Source organism: Strix uralensis, chromosome 21 (genome assembly GCF_047716275.1).
Source record: "Strix uralensis isolate ZFMK-TIS-50842 chromosome 21, bStrUra1, whole genome shotgun sequence".
NCBI classification, from domain to species: Eukaryota; Metazoa; Chordata; class Aves; order Strigiformes; family Strigidae; genus Strix; species Strix uralensis.
In genome coordinates, this window is record NC_133992.1 from 8623647 (window position 1) to 8636562 (window position 12916).

General features: G+C 49.4%; 2 protein-coding genes and 4 non-coding genes across 7 annotated transcripts; 5 read left to right on the forward strand and 1 right to left on the reverse strand.

Moving 5' to 3' along the window:
* Positions 1–449: 449 nt before the first annotated feature.
* Positions 450–8158, reverse strand: MED22 (mediator complex subunit 22). 2 transcript variants are annotated; one of them, XM_074891272.1, is made up of 4 exons: positions 7977–8158; positions 7401–7481; positions 6866–7074; positions 450–1782 (listed from the first exon to the last, which is right to left on the reverse strand). In XM_074891272.1, exons 1-4 carry the CDS (start codon positions 8097–8099, stop codon positions 1590–1592), a joined length of 606 nt encoding a protein of 201 aa, XP_074747373.1. In that variant the 5' UTR covers positions 8100–8158; the 3' UTR covers positions 450–1589. The 2 variants fall into 2 exon arrangements, with proteins under 2 accessions (XP_074747373.1, XP_074747372.1); XM_074891271.1 differs by having other exon boundaries at positions 450–1788; positions 7977–8157.
* Positions 8144–12528, forward strand: RPL7A (ribosomal protein L7a). Its single transcript, XM_074891277.1, has 8 exons — positions 8144–8240; positions 8809–8929; positions 9363–9512; positions 10340–10480; positions 10825–10904; positions 11243–11373; positions 11795–11864; positions 12365–12528. Exons 1-8 carry the CDS (start codon positions 8238–8240, stop codon positions 12467–12469), a joined length of 801 nt encoding a protein of 266 aa, XP_074747378.1. The 5' UTR covers positions 8144–8237; the 3' UTR covers positions 12470–12528.
* On the forward strand, positions 9221–9293 carry LOC141953223 (small nucleolar RNA SNORD24). The gene has a single exon (XR_012631890.1). It is a non-coding gene; the product is annotated as a small nucleolar RNA SNORD24 (small nucleolar RNA).
* On the forward strand, positions 10206–10268 carry LOC141953224 (small nucleolar RNA SNORD24). The gene has a single exon (XR_012631891.1). It is a non-coding gene; the product is annotated as a small nucleolar RNA SNORD24 (small nucleolar RNA).
* On the forward strand, positions 10577–10653 carry LOC141953222 (small nucleolar RNA SNORD36). The gene has a single exon (XR_012631889.1). It is a non-coding gene; the product is annotated as a small nucleolar RNA SNORD36 (small nucleolar RNA).
* Positions 11095–11167, forward strand: LOC141953216 (small nucleolar RNA SNORD36). Its single transcript, XR_012631883.1, has one exon. It is a non-coding gene; the product is annotated as a small nucleolar RNA SNORD36 (small nucleolar RNA).
* Positions 12529–12916: the final 388 nt, after the last annotated feature.

Here is a 12916-nt window from a genome sequence, read left to right on the forward strand (position 1 = left end):
CCGACATCGAGACCCTCGCGGTGCTCCGGCCAGGCGGGGGGAAGGGGGGTTCTGTGCGCTCGGACCTCCCCTGGAGCGGCTGCGGGTCGCCCCGCTCCGCCCGTTTCCTCCGGCCGCCACCCCCATCCCCAGAGTCCCCCCCGGTCCGGCCCTGCCCAGTTGGGCTCCGCTCTGGAGGGCCCAAGCCCTTGTTGGCCACGACGGGGTCGGAGGAGACAGACCCGGGCCGCTTCCGTCTGCAGCGGCCCAACTTCTGCCTGCCCGGGGGGAGGTTCCCGGTTTCAGGGCAATGCCGGTTCCTAGGGCCGGGCAGGACGGCAGCCCCCGCACAGCAACCGCTGCAAGGAGCCGGCTTTTATCCAAACCCTGGGGGCCGCTCCCGGTGCCTGCGCCTGCTTAACACCGTCCTGTTTGCACAAAGCCTTGTGCCTGAAAACACACGCTTTAACAATGATACAAAGAGTTAGTTTTATTAAACCACCTAGTTACAAAAAGAAATGGAAAAAAAAATAAATCAAAACATAGACCAAAATTCACATCCTAAGAAACGAGAGGTTGGAGCAGAGCACTGGGGCAGCTGGGCTCAGCTGCTGGGCAGCGCCCGCGGCTCTGCGGGGCCGTGACCGTGTCCCAGTTCCCCCACAGCCCCCTTCCAGCTGGGCAGTTTGTCAGGGCAGAACAGCTGCAGACAAAGCCCCAAACCTGCCGCTTTGGGAGGAAACGGCGAGAGTAACTGAGTATCCCTCACTGCTCCCTACACCCCAGCCATCTCAAGAGCTTTTTATTAGACAAAACTATTAGCCAGCATAAACACTGGCTTCATGTTAGCTCAGGATATGTTAATAGAAAGTTTCTGTGTAAACAGTGAGAAAGGAATCGGACTAACTAAAGCATGTCACTGCTTTGAGCAAGAGGCATCATCAATACCTCGGCCTGATTCCTCAGTTGGCCTTTTCCTCTTCAAAAGGGAGAGTGCTGCTCTTCGATGAGGGTGTCCCAAGAGCCTCCTTCCAGTTGTGAGCAGGGAGTTCAAGTTTGTGAAGCACTCTGACAGTGAAGACTGCTGTGTAAAAATACTACAAGAGTCTTACTCTAGTTAAGTAGAATGGAGGTTGTCAGATGCCATCCTGAGAGCTTTAAAGCAGCCAGAATGTAACCTTGGGAATAACCTTGGGAAGCAGGGCAAAACCCCCCAAACAACACTCAGTGCCCCACATTTGGCTCAAGTTTATCCCAAACAAAGTCAACTCCCCACACTCCAGTGTGTACTTACTGAGATTCACATGGAAACAAACTGGATTTCTAATGAACTCTACACATAACTGTCACATAAAAGCAAACCTAATTCTAATTTGTTAGAACAATCAGCTTCGTATTTACTTATCACATTCTCTTAAGGGAGAGGAACGCTCGTGGCAATGTCCCAGGGGTGGAGAAAGCACCGTGGCGATCCAGCGAGCAGAAACCTGCACACACAGCTCCAGCGCCTTCTCCTGACAGCGGGAGACGCTTCCTCAGTGCAGCAGGTGGAAGACGTCCAGCAGCGCAGTGCTGCCGGGAGGAACGGGTTCCGCAGCAGAGGATCCTCTTCAGGAGTGCTCCGCTGGGCCTGCCCCGTGCCCGTTCACGTGAGGGTGCGATGGGGTTGAGCTCTGGGAGGTAGCAACGCTCTGCTCTGCCGTGGCAGCTGTCAGAGGCATGGAGAGGCTTTCGGGGGACAGCGTGGCAAAGTCTTGTCTCCAGTAGGCTTCGCACAGTGGAAGATCATTGCTGTCACACAGACTGTAGCTTTCCAGAACAAACAACCCCAGTAAGGAGAGACAGCGGGTGCAGTAAGACAGGAGGGGAGGGAGGGAAAGGGTGGGAGGAGCAAGACAGAAGCAAAGCGTTAAGAAAATGGCAAAAAAACGGTCATGGATGCAAGGTCTGCGTTCACAAATTCACCGCAAGTCTTGTGACATTGGCCCTCCCTAAGACACCCTTAAGGGCTGGTCTTGAACCTCAGGGGCCTGGTGAGGATCAGGGACGTTTCAGAGACAGAACTGCTGCTACAAACTGCAACAGAGGCTCAGTTCTAATCTAGATGCTCTAAGTCCCTGAAGAGATCTGGGCTGAAGTCCTGGCACCCCAAAGACGGGAGTTCTGCTACTGGTTTGAGCGAGGCAAGGACCTCATCCATTAATTCTTTTACTTGGAATTAGATCACAACCTACGTGAGGAAAAAAAAGAGAAATCCTGCTCTAAATTTCAGTTCAGCAGAAAAGCTAGCACGACTGTTTTAGGGCCTGCCCCTGTCATGATCAAGAACAAACCTATCTGCTCCTTTCTCTAAAGCGCTCCCCAGAGGGTCTGGGTCTTGTATCAACGCTCTGCAGCCTGATCATAAAGTACTGACGGCTCCTACCACCTTCAGCAGAACCTGAGCTGCTCTAAAAGCAGCTCGTTGGATTTGATCGCTGTAGACTATAGAGCGGGATCAACCAGCAGTGTGGGAAAGTAATGTTTTAAAACAACTGGCTAATTCTTGTCTGTGCTCTGAGGAAAACAGAATGTGGAAGGGCCAAAATTAAAAAGGAAAATGATGGAAGAAACTGGAACAAAACCAAAACAAATTCCAAAGAGAGGAAGGAGCTGCACACACAAGAGACACCCAAGACAAAGTGAGTGCTGGAGCAGAAAGCAGCTTGTGTTCAGAGTAAAAGAAACCCAGTGGGTCAAGTGATTTTGTTGTTGCAGCTTTATTTACATTTTTAATGTATGGACTTGAATAGATGCTTTGGGAGATATTTTAAGTGTAGAAATATGAGACACTTCAAACTGCACAAACATGAAACATGTCGAGATCTAACCCCACACTCAAGACAGCTCCTGTGATATAAGAACAGGGAGCAACGGAACATAAATGCAAGTCTGGGGTTTCGGATGAGAGCAGGCAAGCTGGACTCGGAGTTACCGCTTTGGGGAATAAGCACACGAAGCACTAGTTGCAAGCATCTACTTCTGAGCTCTTTTCTGGCAGCATCACCCAGCTGGTTTTGCAGCAGAAGTGAGATGGCAGTGGATGCAGGTTTTATATCCAGGGCCTTTGTAAAATCCCTTGGAAGATCACCCTTCCCTGCAGCCCCCAACACACAGTGAAGCCGAGTACAATTAGCAAAGACTTTCAGGACTGAACCAGAACTACAACTCCTTTTCTGTCACTCTTAGACCTCAGGCCATGGTTTCCAAGGAGAACCTGGCCACAGCATCCACCACATCTCAGCAGGTGAGTTACTAAGAAACTTTCAGCTGCGTCAGAAGCCTAACTGCTTCTCCTGCTGCTCCACTTAGAACAGTTCCAAGAGTCTAAGATTCGCCTCTCACGTAACACTCCTCAAAAGTCAGGGTGAATGAGCAGCTACTGCACAGCCCACAACAGCACTGCCCAACCTGCTACTCTGTCCTTTGACTGAGGGTATGCACAGAGGAACAGCTTGAGGAAACTACTGGCACACAGGGACTGAAAGCAAAGATTCCTTCAGAACAATCTACTTCGCTTTAGTTTCAAGGACCTGCTTTCGGGTCTCCTCATCAAAAACCCCCATGTACACATAAGAAGCCCAGCAATGGAACCTGACCCTACAGCTGAGACGTATCCTGTCAGTAACTTGCTATGGGCAAGGGGCTGCCTCCTAAGCCCCGTCAGCACAATGGCAGTGACAAATGGTGGGCGGGAGACGCTCCTTTCTGCGGGGTTGTCACAGCTGACAGGAGCAGTGCACGGGGACCAAACAAGCTACAGAGAGCACGGGGCAGCTCTGGGCTCTGCAGCACCTGGAGGTGTGCTGCTGCAGGGAGCTCACTTTTCTGCAACCTTCCCTGGAGGGACGACCTAAAATAAACTAACTGGTCACCTTCAGGGAAACGGGAGCATGGGGGAGCAGTTTGGCAGGATGGCTGCAGGGAACCCATGTCCTGGCCTCACGGGACTGCACCCCTCTTTATAAATCCCGTGGGATCAAGCCCCACGAGAAAGTTACAGATGGTGCAGAGGCAACCCCAGCTGGGCTCCCAGGGCAGCACAGAATGCCCGTTTGTGGGCAAAGCAGCTATGGCATTTACAGCCTTTTAAACATCACTCTATGTGACATAACAGAACCCTTTTTCCCCACATTAGACAATGAATTTTCATTAAAAATATCTTAGTACTCTAAATATAAAAGGAGTTTGAATAAATCATCGCTTCTATATTTACACACACACAATTTCTTTGGTGCAGAAAGAGACAGGAAAGATCACAGGAAGGGAAGAAGTGCTAAAAGCAAACAAGTGCTACACGGTACCAGGTTTCAGTGGAGGGATCACAGCTCTGTAGAGCTGCCAAGTTTCCTCACCTCATGACCACTCTTACAAGAAACAGCACAAAGGCAAATCCGTTTGGTGTAGGCCAACACCTGTGCTTAGATGTTAATTCTGTCACAAAAGGTTGCTTTACATGGCACCTGGTGCCAGGCAGGTGAACAGACCACGCCAGCATGGTCAGAACCCCTTAGTCCAGTGAAGTGCTAGGGCTTGGACAACAGGCCCAAGCCAGAGTTGACCTATAGATGAATCCTGTATATTTTATAACCGATAACCATTGTGCTAGTAGGTATTGTACTAAGTTATAACAAACCACCTATTCTGATGTTAAAAGTGCTAAAGGGTTGAAGTATCGAAGCCTGAACAGGCCCCAAGCCGAAGCTGCTTAGTATGTAGTCATTAGTGAAATATGTATGCTCATTAATGAAAGATGTAGTTTAGATATCAAATACTCATTACTGATGATGAATGTAATGAAAAAACGTCTATCCTGCATGTATCTTTCTTCTTCTTCTTTGTGTACGGCCAAGTTAACAAGGCCATGGAGCCAGCTGTCTGGCCATGGGACCAGACATGTGGCCTTGTTCTAAAAAGAACATAAACAAAGTAGATAAGCAGGGAAACTCCCTTAGCTTCTCCCTTGAGCCCTGGCCAGGCTCTGGGGGAATCTAATGTGAGACTGAAACCAGATGTTCCGCTTAAAATAAAGGTGTCAGTTATTCTGGCTTGCCGATTTTTGGGTATATAAGGCTGGACCCACTTGCAGTGACTTTGGATGCCTCACCTATGGGTGGACGCACCGTGTAGGATTTCCCACTTGCCGGGAGAGGCTCTCCAAATCCTCGCTGCAACCGGGGTTCCCCAGTGCCTGCGGATCTGGATGATGGTAACGTATGCAAGTGGTGATGGATCTTTCTTAATCACTATTCTCTCTCTCCGGTGGTAATGATTTGATGCATTACCCTGTATTTTCCTATTTGTTTACTTTAAGTGCACTATTCTGTCTTTTCTTACTCTGTATGTTTTCTGTACAACTCTGTTCCATTATTTCGTTATCCCCAGTAAAATACGCCTACTCTTTTCACTCTGGTGTCCGAGTTTAATTGGTTTCCTTAATCAGCAAAACATCCAGAAGCTAAAGCTACTGACAACACAGTGATGGCAGTCTGGTGACAGTGTGAGAGACGCATGTCTGGCACACATGAGGCACTATCATCCCACACCGCACTGCTCTGGATACAGCTCCCTGCTGTGCTCTACGCAGCCTGTGTAGTGGATGCACCCCTCACCTGTCAGGGCCTGGACTGGTGCTTGGGTTTGTGACCATCAGTCTTCATTTCTGAGATATTTCGAGGATCCCTTGCCACCACCCCAGAAAAACTAAGTAAAGTTTGAAAAACAACTCTAAACTTTCATCTAGTTTTCTTTCAATGTTGTAGCAGTTCCTAAGCTATGTCATATCAATATCTTTTTACGTTAAAATACGTATATTACCCATAAATAATGGCCTAACAATATCCAAAGATATCGAGCAACCAGGGTTTTAGTTGACTTATCTGGGGTTATAGGCATTCAGCATTTTTAGAAAGGGAAAGGCAAAAATAGAAAACCTGATCATTAAAATTCTAAGTAAGATTTCCAAAAGTTAAGTTTCTGTTTAGAAGTCATAGCATTACTGCACTGACTTCACTTAACTTGGACAGTGCAGCCAAAATAATCAGGTTCTTATTTGTTTTCTTGTGCTTTCACTTACTGCATCATCCACTAGAAGTGGATGGAAGTGCTGGAGTGCATGCAGGCACTAGAAGTGCTGGAGTGCATGACAGAAAATAAAATTAAAAAATAAAGTGTCTGAATTCTCTAAAGCCTGTTTTCTACATAAGAGTATTTTTAAAATATTAAAAATCCCACCAACAAATCAGTAATAAGTCAATATTCCGTAAAAAATCCTATCACAATACTTCGTAATTCAATAAAACTGAGCAAGTCCTTTTTGCTCATTTCAAATGTCCACCCCGACAGGCCTGCAGGCAGCTGGGGGCAGTGGACTGCAAGGGAAAAGGCACTGTGCAACCAGGTCACCTGTGAAAGAACTCACCACGAAGACGCGGTGATCTCATCTAACATCAGGACCCGGTCAGCAAGCTACTCTCTCTAGGGAGAGAGACAGAGGCTCTTCCAGAGGGATACTCAGACAGAAGCCTACACCCCCAAGGAAATTCATCTCCTTTCACAGTGATTACAAAGGGAGCAAATCACCTGTCAAAAGCAGCCGACTAAAGCAGGCACCTAGAGTTGGATGCTGTGAATACCTCCTGCACCATGACATCTATACCCTGGAGGGTATCTACAAGGAAAAGGCAGTTGCTTTAGTTGCAGAAAAAGTTCAGCCTAATTAAAAACAGCAGTGAAATTTTGTTGGGAACATTCTCAAGACCTATACTCTAAGGACTACTTGTTTGCTGGACTAACTACCCCAAAAGGGCTGGAGTCGTAAGGTGGAAGTCCACTACCCTATTTGTACCTGGAAGAGTAATATTCTTCTTCTAGCTCGTACAGGTCAATGGAGATCTCATCCCGTAGCGCAATCAACTTTTTGTCACATTCCTCCTGCAAGCTTCTCAGCTGCTGGTTGCGCTGGTTGATAGCTTCATTCACAGAGGGGAAATCATTGAGGATCAAGAACTGCTTCAGGTCAGACACAAGTTTCATCAGGGACTCACCAGCTCGGACCTTGTAGCAGGGAGAAAAATCACACAGCACATAGTGCATCAAAACAGTGCTTTGCTCCAGTTCTGAAACAAGATCTCCCAAGCTGCTCCTTCAGCCCACGTTTTCGATAAAGTAAAACCTCCCATGCTACGTGAGGATTCTGACAGCAGTCTGTAGCTGACAAGCCAGGCTACCCAGCTTTCCCCAGCCACCCCAAATATCAGGTTACTCTCCTAGCAGCAGTGCTCCTGAGTGTTATTATAAAGGCTGCCTGAGATGCAATAATGAACCGAACAGGACCTCAAAGATGTGCCGCCTGCTGATTTGAACAGCAGAGTGCTACTCACAATGTTTGCAGCTCTGACATGCATCTCATAGTTATCTTGTTCACCCTGGGTTGCTCGTGAGACTTGAGTTTCGTCCTCAATCTAAAGAAAAAAGTACACATATCCACCTTTACATACGAAAATCCTGAGAGATGATTACTACATCTCAAGGCATCTCATTACAGCTCAGTCCACACCTGGAATCCCTGGGGCGGCCTCTGGACTCTACAGCACCCACGGATCACCTCTGCTACCCTCCCCGCTTGCTTCTGCGGTTCTCCCCCGTTCAGCAACACACCTCGGCAGCCGCAGGGCGGGGGCAGCGGGGCCAGCAGCAGACGGGGAGAACTGACCACCGCCCGCTCTAGGGAAACAACCCGCTTCCCTCACGGCCGCCCTCGGGGGAACCGGGAGAAAGGTCCCGCCGCCCTCCCCGAGGGGCTCGCTCTCCCCTCACGGCCACCCCCGGCTGCAGGGCCGCCTCTTCTCCCCTCAAGGGCCCTGCTCTCCCCTCAGAGCTGCCCCCGGGGAAAACCCGCCCTTCTCCCCTCAGCAGCCCGGGTGCTCCCGCGGGCGCGGCCCCCCTGCCCTCAGGACCTTGGCCGTCTTAATGATTTCGGTGAAGTTGTCCATGATAGACTTGACGTCATCCTTGAGGCGCTTGTTGTAGGACTGCAGCAGAGTCTCCTTGCTCTGCGGCAGCACCCGCTGCTGCGCCATGGCGGCCGCCGCCTTCCCGCCCCTCCCGGGCCCGGCTCCGCCCCGCCGCGCGCGACGCCGCCGTCCTCTCGCGAGAGGTGGTGGCCCGTCGATATTTCCCAGCATGCACCGCGGCGCCTCCCTCTTCGCCGGTCCAAGATGGTGAGTGGTGGCGGGGCCGCGGGATCCGCCGCCATCGCCGCTATCGCTGGGCCGCGGCCCGGCAGGGAGGGCCCTGCGGGTGCTCGGTAGCCCGGGGCGGGGTGCGGCGGAGGGGTATTTCGTGCTCGGTTTGTGGTGCGTGTGGCCGGTCCGTGGGAGGCCGGGTCTGGGCCTATCCGCCCGCAGCGGCGCGGCTCGGGCTGCGGGGAGCGGGGCGGCCCGGCCAGGCCGCGGCGGTTTTCCCGGTGCAGGGCGGGTCGGGGCCGGGCTCGGTGGCCGGTAACGCGCGGTCAGGGTGTCTCGGCTGCTCGAGGTGGCGGGGGGCGCCTTGGGCGGTTGCTGCCCGGCCGAGGAGAGCAACAGGCGGTTTGAAACGGCGCCCCTCGGGGAGGTTCCTAAACCTTCTAAAGTCGAAGCGAAGGGTTTGCTCTCTGGAAGAGCGAGGCCAGGCTGGGAGGCTGCCGGGTGGTGAAATGCCTGGGAAAGGGCATTTCCAGGGTGGAGTAAAAGCTGTTAAATACACGAGTATTTGAGGCAAAAGAAGGAAGAGCGTATTTCTTATTTGCAGCCGAAAGGAAAGAAAGCCAAGGGCAAGAAGGTGGCACCGGCCCCTGCTGTAGTCAAGAAGCAGGAGGCCAAGAAGGTTGTCAATCCCCTCTTTGAGAAGAGGCCCAAGAATTTTGGCATTGGTGAGTGACTGTTTGGGCTAATTGCTCGAAGGTTTTTTTTGTTTGTTTTATAGATAAATGTCTAAATCGTAAAGAGAAGTGTATTGTAATAAAGCTGCAGAGTGGAGAGAGCGATGGAGGCAGTTGCCATGCCTGCAGTTAAGGGCCGTCCTTCATTAGGTATATGAAGGTGGCTGTGGACAATTCCTTAAATTTCCTGTATTAAAAGATCCATCATACAATTCTGTTGGGACAGATCTTGCCCTTGTGCACGTGGTGTGGTAAATCTGTTCCCATTTCTGTTGCACGGTGTGCAGATGATGCAAAAGAATATTTGCTATCTGAGTGACAGTGCTGACACATTGCCACCAAGATCACTGATGCACTCGTGCCCGTTCCGTGCTGTTGCTCCGTGGGTTCGAAACAACTTTGAGTTCACAGTCTGTATTTTTAGGACAGGATATCCAGCCGAAGCGTGATCTCACACGTTTTGTGAAATGGCCACGCTACATCAGACTGCAGCGCCAGAGATCCATCCTGTACAAACGCTTGAAGGTGCCTCCTGCCATTAACCAGTTCACGCAGGCTTTGGACCGCCAGACAGGTAAGGATGTGCCCCGCGGCGTTCTCTTGCCTTGGGTCGTTAATGGGATATGCCGCGGAGAAGAGGAGAGAAACCAAAATAAGATTTAACAAGGTAAACTGGAGAGTATCTTTGGAAGCATTTTAGGGAGGCTTTAGTAGTGATGGGGTGATGTCAACAGCAAGCTGCTGTCTGAATTTGCTGGCTTAACTCTTGGTAGCTGCTGTGCGCTTTGGAAAGGGAATAGAAAATACCAAGCTCTTACTTAATGACCCAAACCCAGAGTTGTCTTAACTGTATGCTTCCATCGGAGTCATTCTTCCAGCTTAATGTAGAACATGCTGGATTCTTCTAAGTCTGTAAACAGATAGTTTGACAAATCCATGTGAGTGCAGGCTCTGGGGGAAAGCCAGCATCTCGCAGGCTGATGTGGAAACAGGGACTTCAGGGTCTTCTGTGAACGAGTAAATAGTCTTTTCCAGGTGACAGCGTCTATGCAGGAAACTCAGCCTTTGTAGAGTAACTCCCTCATAGATGTTGCCAGACAAGTTGTGTGTTTTAAAGGAGAAAGCACAGCACTTTGAACTGTAATTGCTGTGGGGGTCCAGAGGCATTTCCTTATCCAAAGAGTGAAGGAGCTCCCATTGCCACAGAGGTGCCTGTAGAGGTAAATATGGGCCCTCAAGACGCTCTGCTGGCTCTGCTCCTGCGCTGTGCAAATGATGATAACGTGCTGTCTAAATACACGTGAGGACAACCACCAAGATCGCTGATGCACTTCAGTATTTTAAAAAGTAATGCTTAGACTTTTCAGGTCATACAACTAACTAGTAGATGTTCTCTTCCAGCTACACAGCTTCTGAAGCTGGCGCACAAGTACAGGCCGGAAAATAAGCAGGAGAAGAAGCAAAGGCTGCTGGCTCGTGCTGAGCAGAAAGCTGCAGGAAAGGGAGATGCACCGACGAAGCGGCCACCGGTCCTCCGAGCAGGTAATTCTGCACGTGGACGTGGGGGTGTGGTGCTTTGTTAGAGAGAGAACTGATGATTTGGTGCTCTGCTCCCACCAGCCGGGACTGGACAAGCTATTGCAATGATGTATGAATTTCTTCACCTGAGCTCAAAGTGAAGAGCAAAACAGACGAGCTTTTTAACCCTGAGCTTTAGCAGATTGTCCAGGGAGTATCTTTTCTGTGCTACTGAATGGACTAGAAAAGTTTTTACAAATTCTGTAAGGAAGCTGCGCTATGGATCTGAGCTGCTTGTATGAGGCTTCTGTGAAAGCTCTGGAAATAGACTGAGCAGGATCAAAGCTTACCTATAACTTGTTTTTCAGGTATTAACAGTGTCACAACTCTGGTAGAGAACAAGAAAGCGCAGCTTGTAGTTATTGCCCACGATGTAGACCCCATTGAGGTAAGCATACTCGCTGGTACATGTTACAGGCTACCTGTGTAACTTAAGCTGGGGTCAGAACTGGGTTTGGGGTGAAAATGCATTATAGACAAATTTATTGCATGAGAAGAGAATGCATAAAAAGACATATTTACCAGAACTGGAATGTTTATGCACATAGTTGTCCCAGTATTACCATGAGGCTTGGCCCTTGCAATGATGTATGAATTTCTTCACCTGAATCAACAGTGAAGAGCAAAACGAGCTTTTTAACACTGAGCAATTGCCACAGCCCAGGCTGAGTCAAAGACTAAAAAGATGTTCTCCACCAGTTACACAGACCCTCCCTTCCTTTTCAGCTGGTGGTCTTCCTGCCCGCTCTGTGCCGCAAGATGGGAGTGCCGTACTGCATCATCAAGGGCAAAGCCAGGCTGGGGCGACTGGTCCACAGGAAAACTTGTACCTCTGTGGCTTTCACCCAAGTTAACCCGTGAGTATTCTGTGTGCTGGCTTGGTTCGCTGTCGTGGAGAAAGCAAACTGCCTGTAAGCGCAGACTGTAGGGCAGGTGGGTAGCAAACGTGGGGGTGTCTCTAGTCTAATGTTGTAAAACTAAAATACTGCCTCTATAATGTCTAATATAGAGGTTGTTTTGTGTGAAGAGCTCTATTGGATCCTGAGAAAATAAGGATTTTGGTTTACCAAAGTGGATGATTACTCTAAAATATGGAGATGGAACTACTACCCTTAATCTGAGCGTTCAAGCATTGATGGAGTGGTTAACCCTTTGCAAATGATGTTTATGCTTAATCTGCAAAATCACCTTGCAACTATGAGCTCTTAAATCTGAGGCAAAAGATTTATCAAAAATGTTAAATTGAGGCTCTAAAGGAACTAAAACTATCACCAACAGGGAGGATAAGGGAGCCCTTGCAAAGCTGGTGGAGGCTGTCAAGACCAACTACAATGACAGATACGATGAGGTAAGCTGCTCTGCTGCTAGCCTTGTCTTAGTTTCTACTGTTAACATCCCCCAAAACTTCCCAGTGAAATGCAAATTATCTCAGACATAGTTTCATTAGCTTAAAGCCTGTTGGGTGTGTTGTACCCAGATTTGCTTATGGTGTATCCAGATTCTTTACCTGAGGGTGGAGTAAAATGTGAATGCTGTCACCAAGTTCCAGGTAAAGGGAGCTGTCGCAGGGCTAGGATGTAGAGAGGGCAACAGCTGCTGCTGGGCTCAGCTCTGTCCCCCAAGTCCAGAAGTTACATGATGGTTGAATCCAGAACCATTTCACGGGGAAGGATTTTAAACTCTTGTATCTGCACCGCCCCAAATGTAGTTCACTGCTTGAAAGGGGTAGGACTTCCTAGTTGAGGGAGCTCTTGCCCTTGTGCAGAAAGGAGGGGGATTGAACAAACTGACTGAATGACGTAGAAAGAGACTGTATGAGGCATCTAACCTGTTCTCACTTCTTTGCAGATCCGTCGTCACTGGGGTGGCAACGTCTTGGGTCCAAAATCGGTGGCTCGCATTGCTAAGCTTGAAAAAGCAAAGGCTAAAGAACTGGCTACGAAGCTGGGCTAAAGATGTACTGGATTGCTACCGTGTTTTCTGTACATAAAAAGAATAAACCCCCAGATGAAGTTTCGGTGGTCTCTATTGATGGCAGTGCTCCAGGCAGTGAGTAGCACATCAGCGTTGCCTTCCAGCAAACGAATAGTGCTGCACAGAGCAGGTTACTACTTTACTTGGAGCAACTGCCCTTAACTACTCAGCCTGTGTAGTAATTGCTCTCCTTTTGAACACGCAGCCCATCCACAGCAGCTCAGCTGCACACTGTGATCATAAAGTTGAGTGGGCTAGGCTAGTTCTGGCTTTAAGCCTAGCTTGCTTAGGCAAGCATCTCAATTGGAAATGGCTCTAGATCATCTCCAGTGGTTACAGGGTGGGTTACAGAGGGTGTTACAGCACGTTACCAGGCTGAAGTGGTGGGAGAAGAATCTGGATGTTCTTGTCCTTCTGTTCCTTCCT

Excerpts from the sequence above, each read along its gene's own strand:
- MED22 (XM_074891271.1), bottom strand. The coding sequence starts at position 8,099 with ATGGCGCAGCAGCGGGTGCTGCCGCAGAGCAAGGAGACTCTGCTGCAG. Across the intron at positions 7,075-7,400 it reads ATGTCAGAGCTGCAAACATT|GTCCGAGCTGGTGAGTCCCT; the intron begins GTGAGTAGCACT and ends CCCTGCTACAAG. Across the intron at positions 1,789-6,865 it reads GAAGAATATTACTCTTCCAG|CTACAGTCTGTGTGACAGCA; the intron begins GTACAAATAGGG and ends TGTTCTGGAAAG.
- RPL7A (XM_074891277.1), top strand. Across the intron at positions 8,930-9,362 it reads GCCCAAGAATTTTGGCATTG|GACAGGATATCCAGCCGAAG; the intron begins GTGAGTGACTGT and ends CTGTATTTTTAG. Across the intron at positions 10,481-10,824 it reads GCCACCGGTCCTCCGAGCAG|GTATTAACAGTGTCACAACT; the intron begins GTAATTCTGCAC and ends CTTGTTTTTCAG.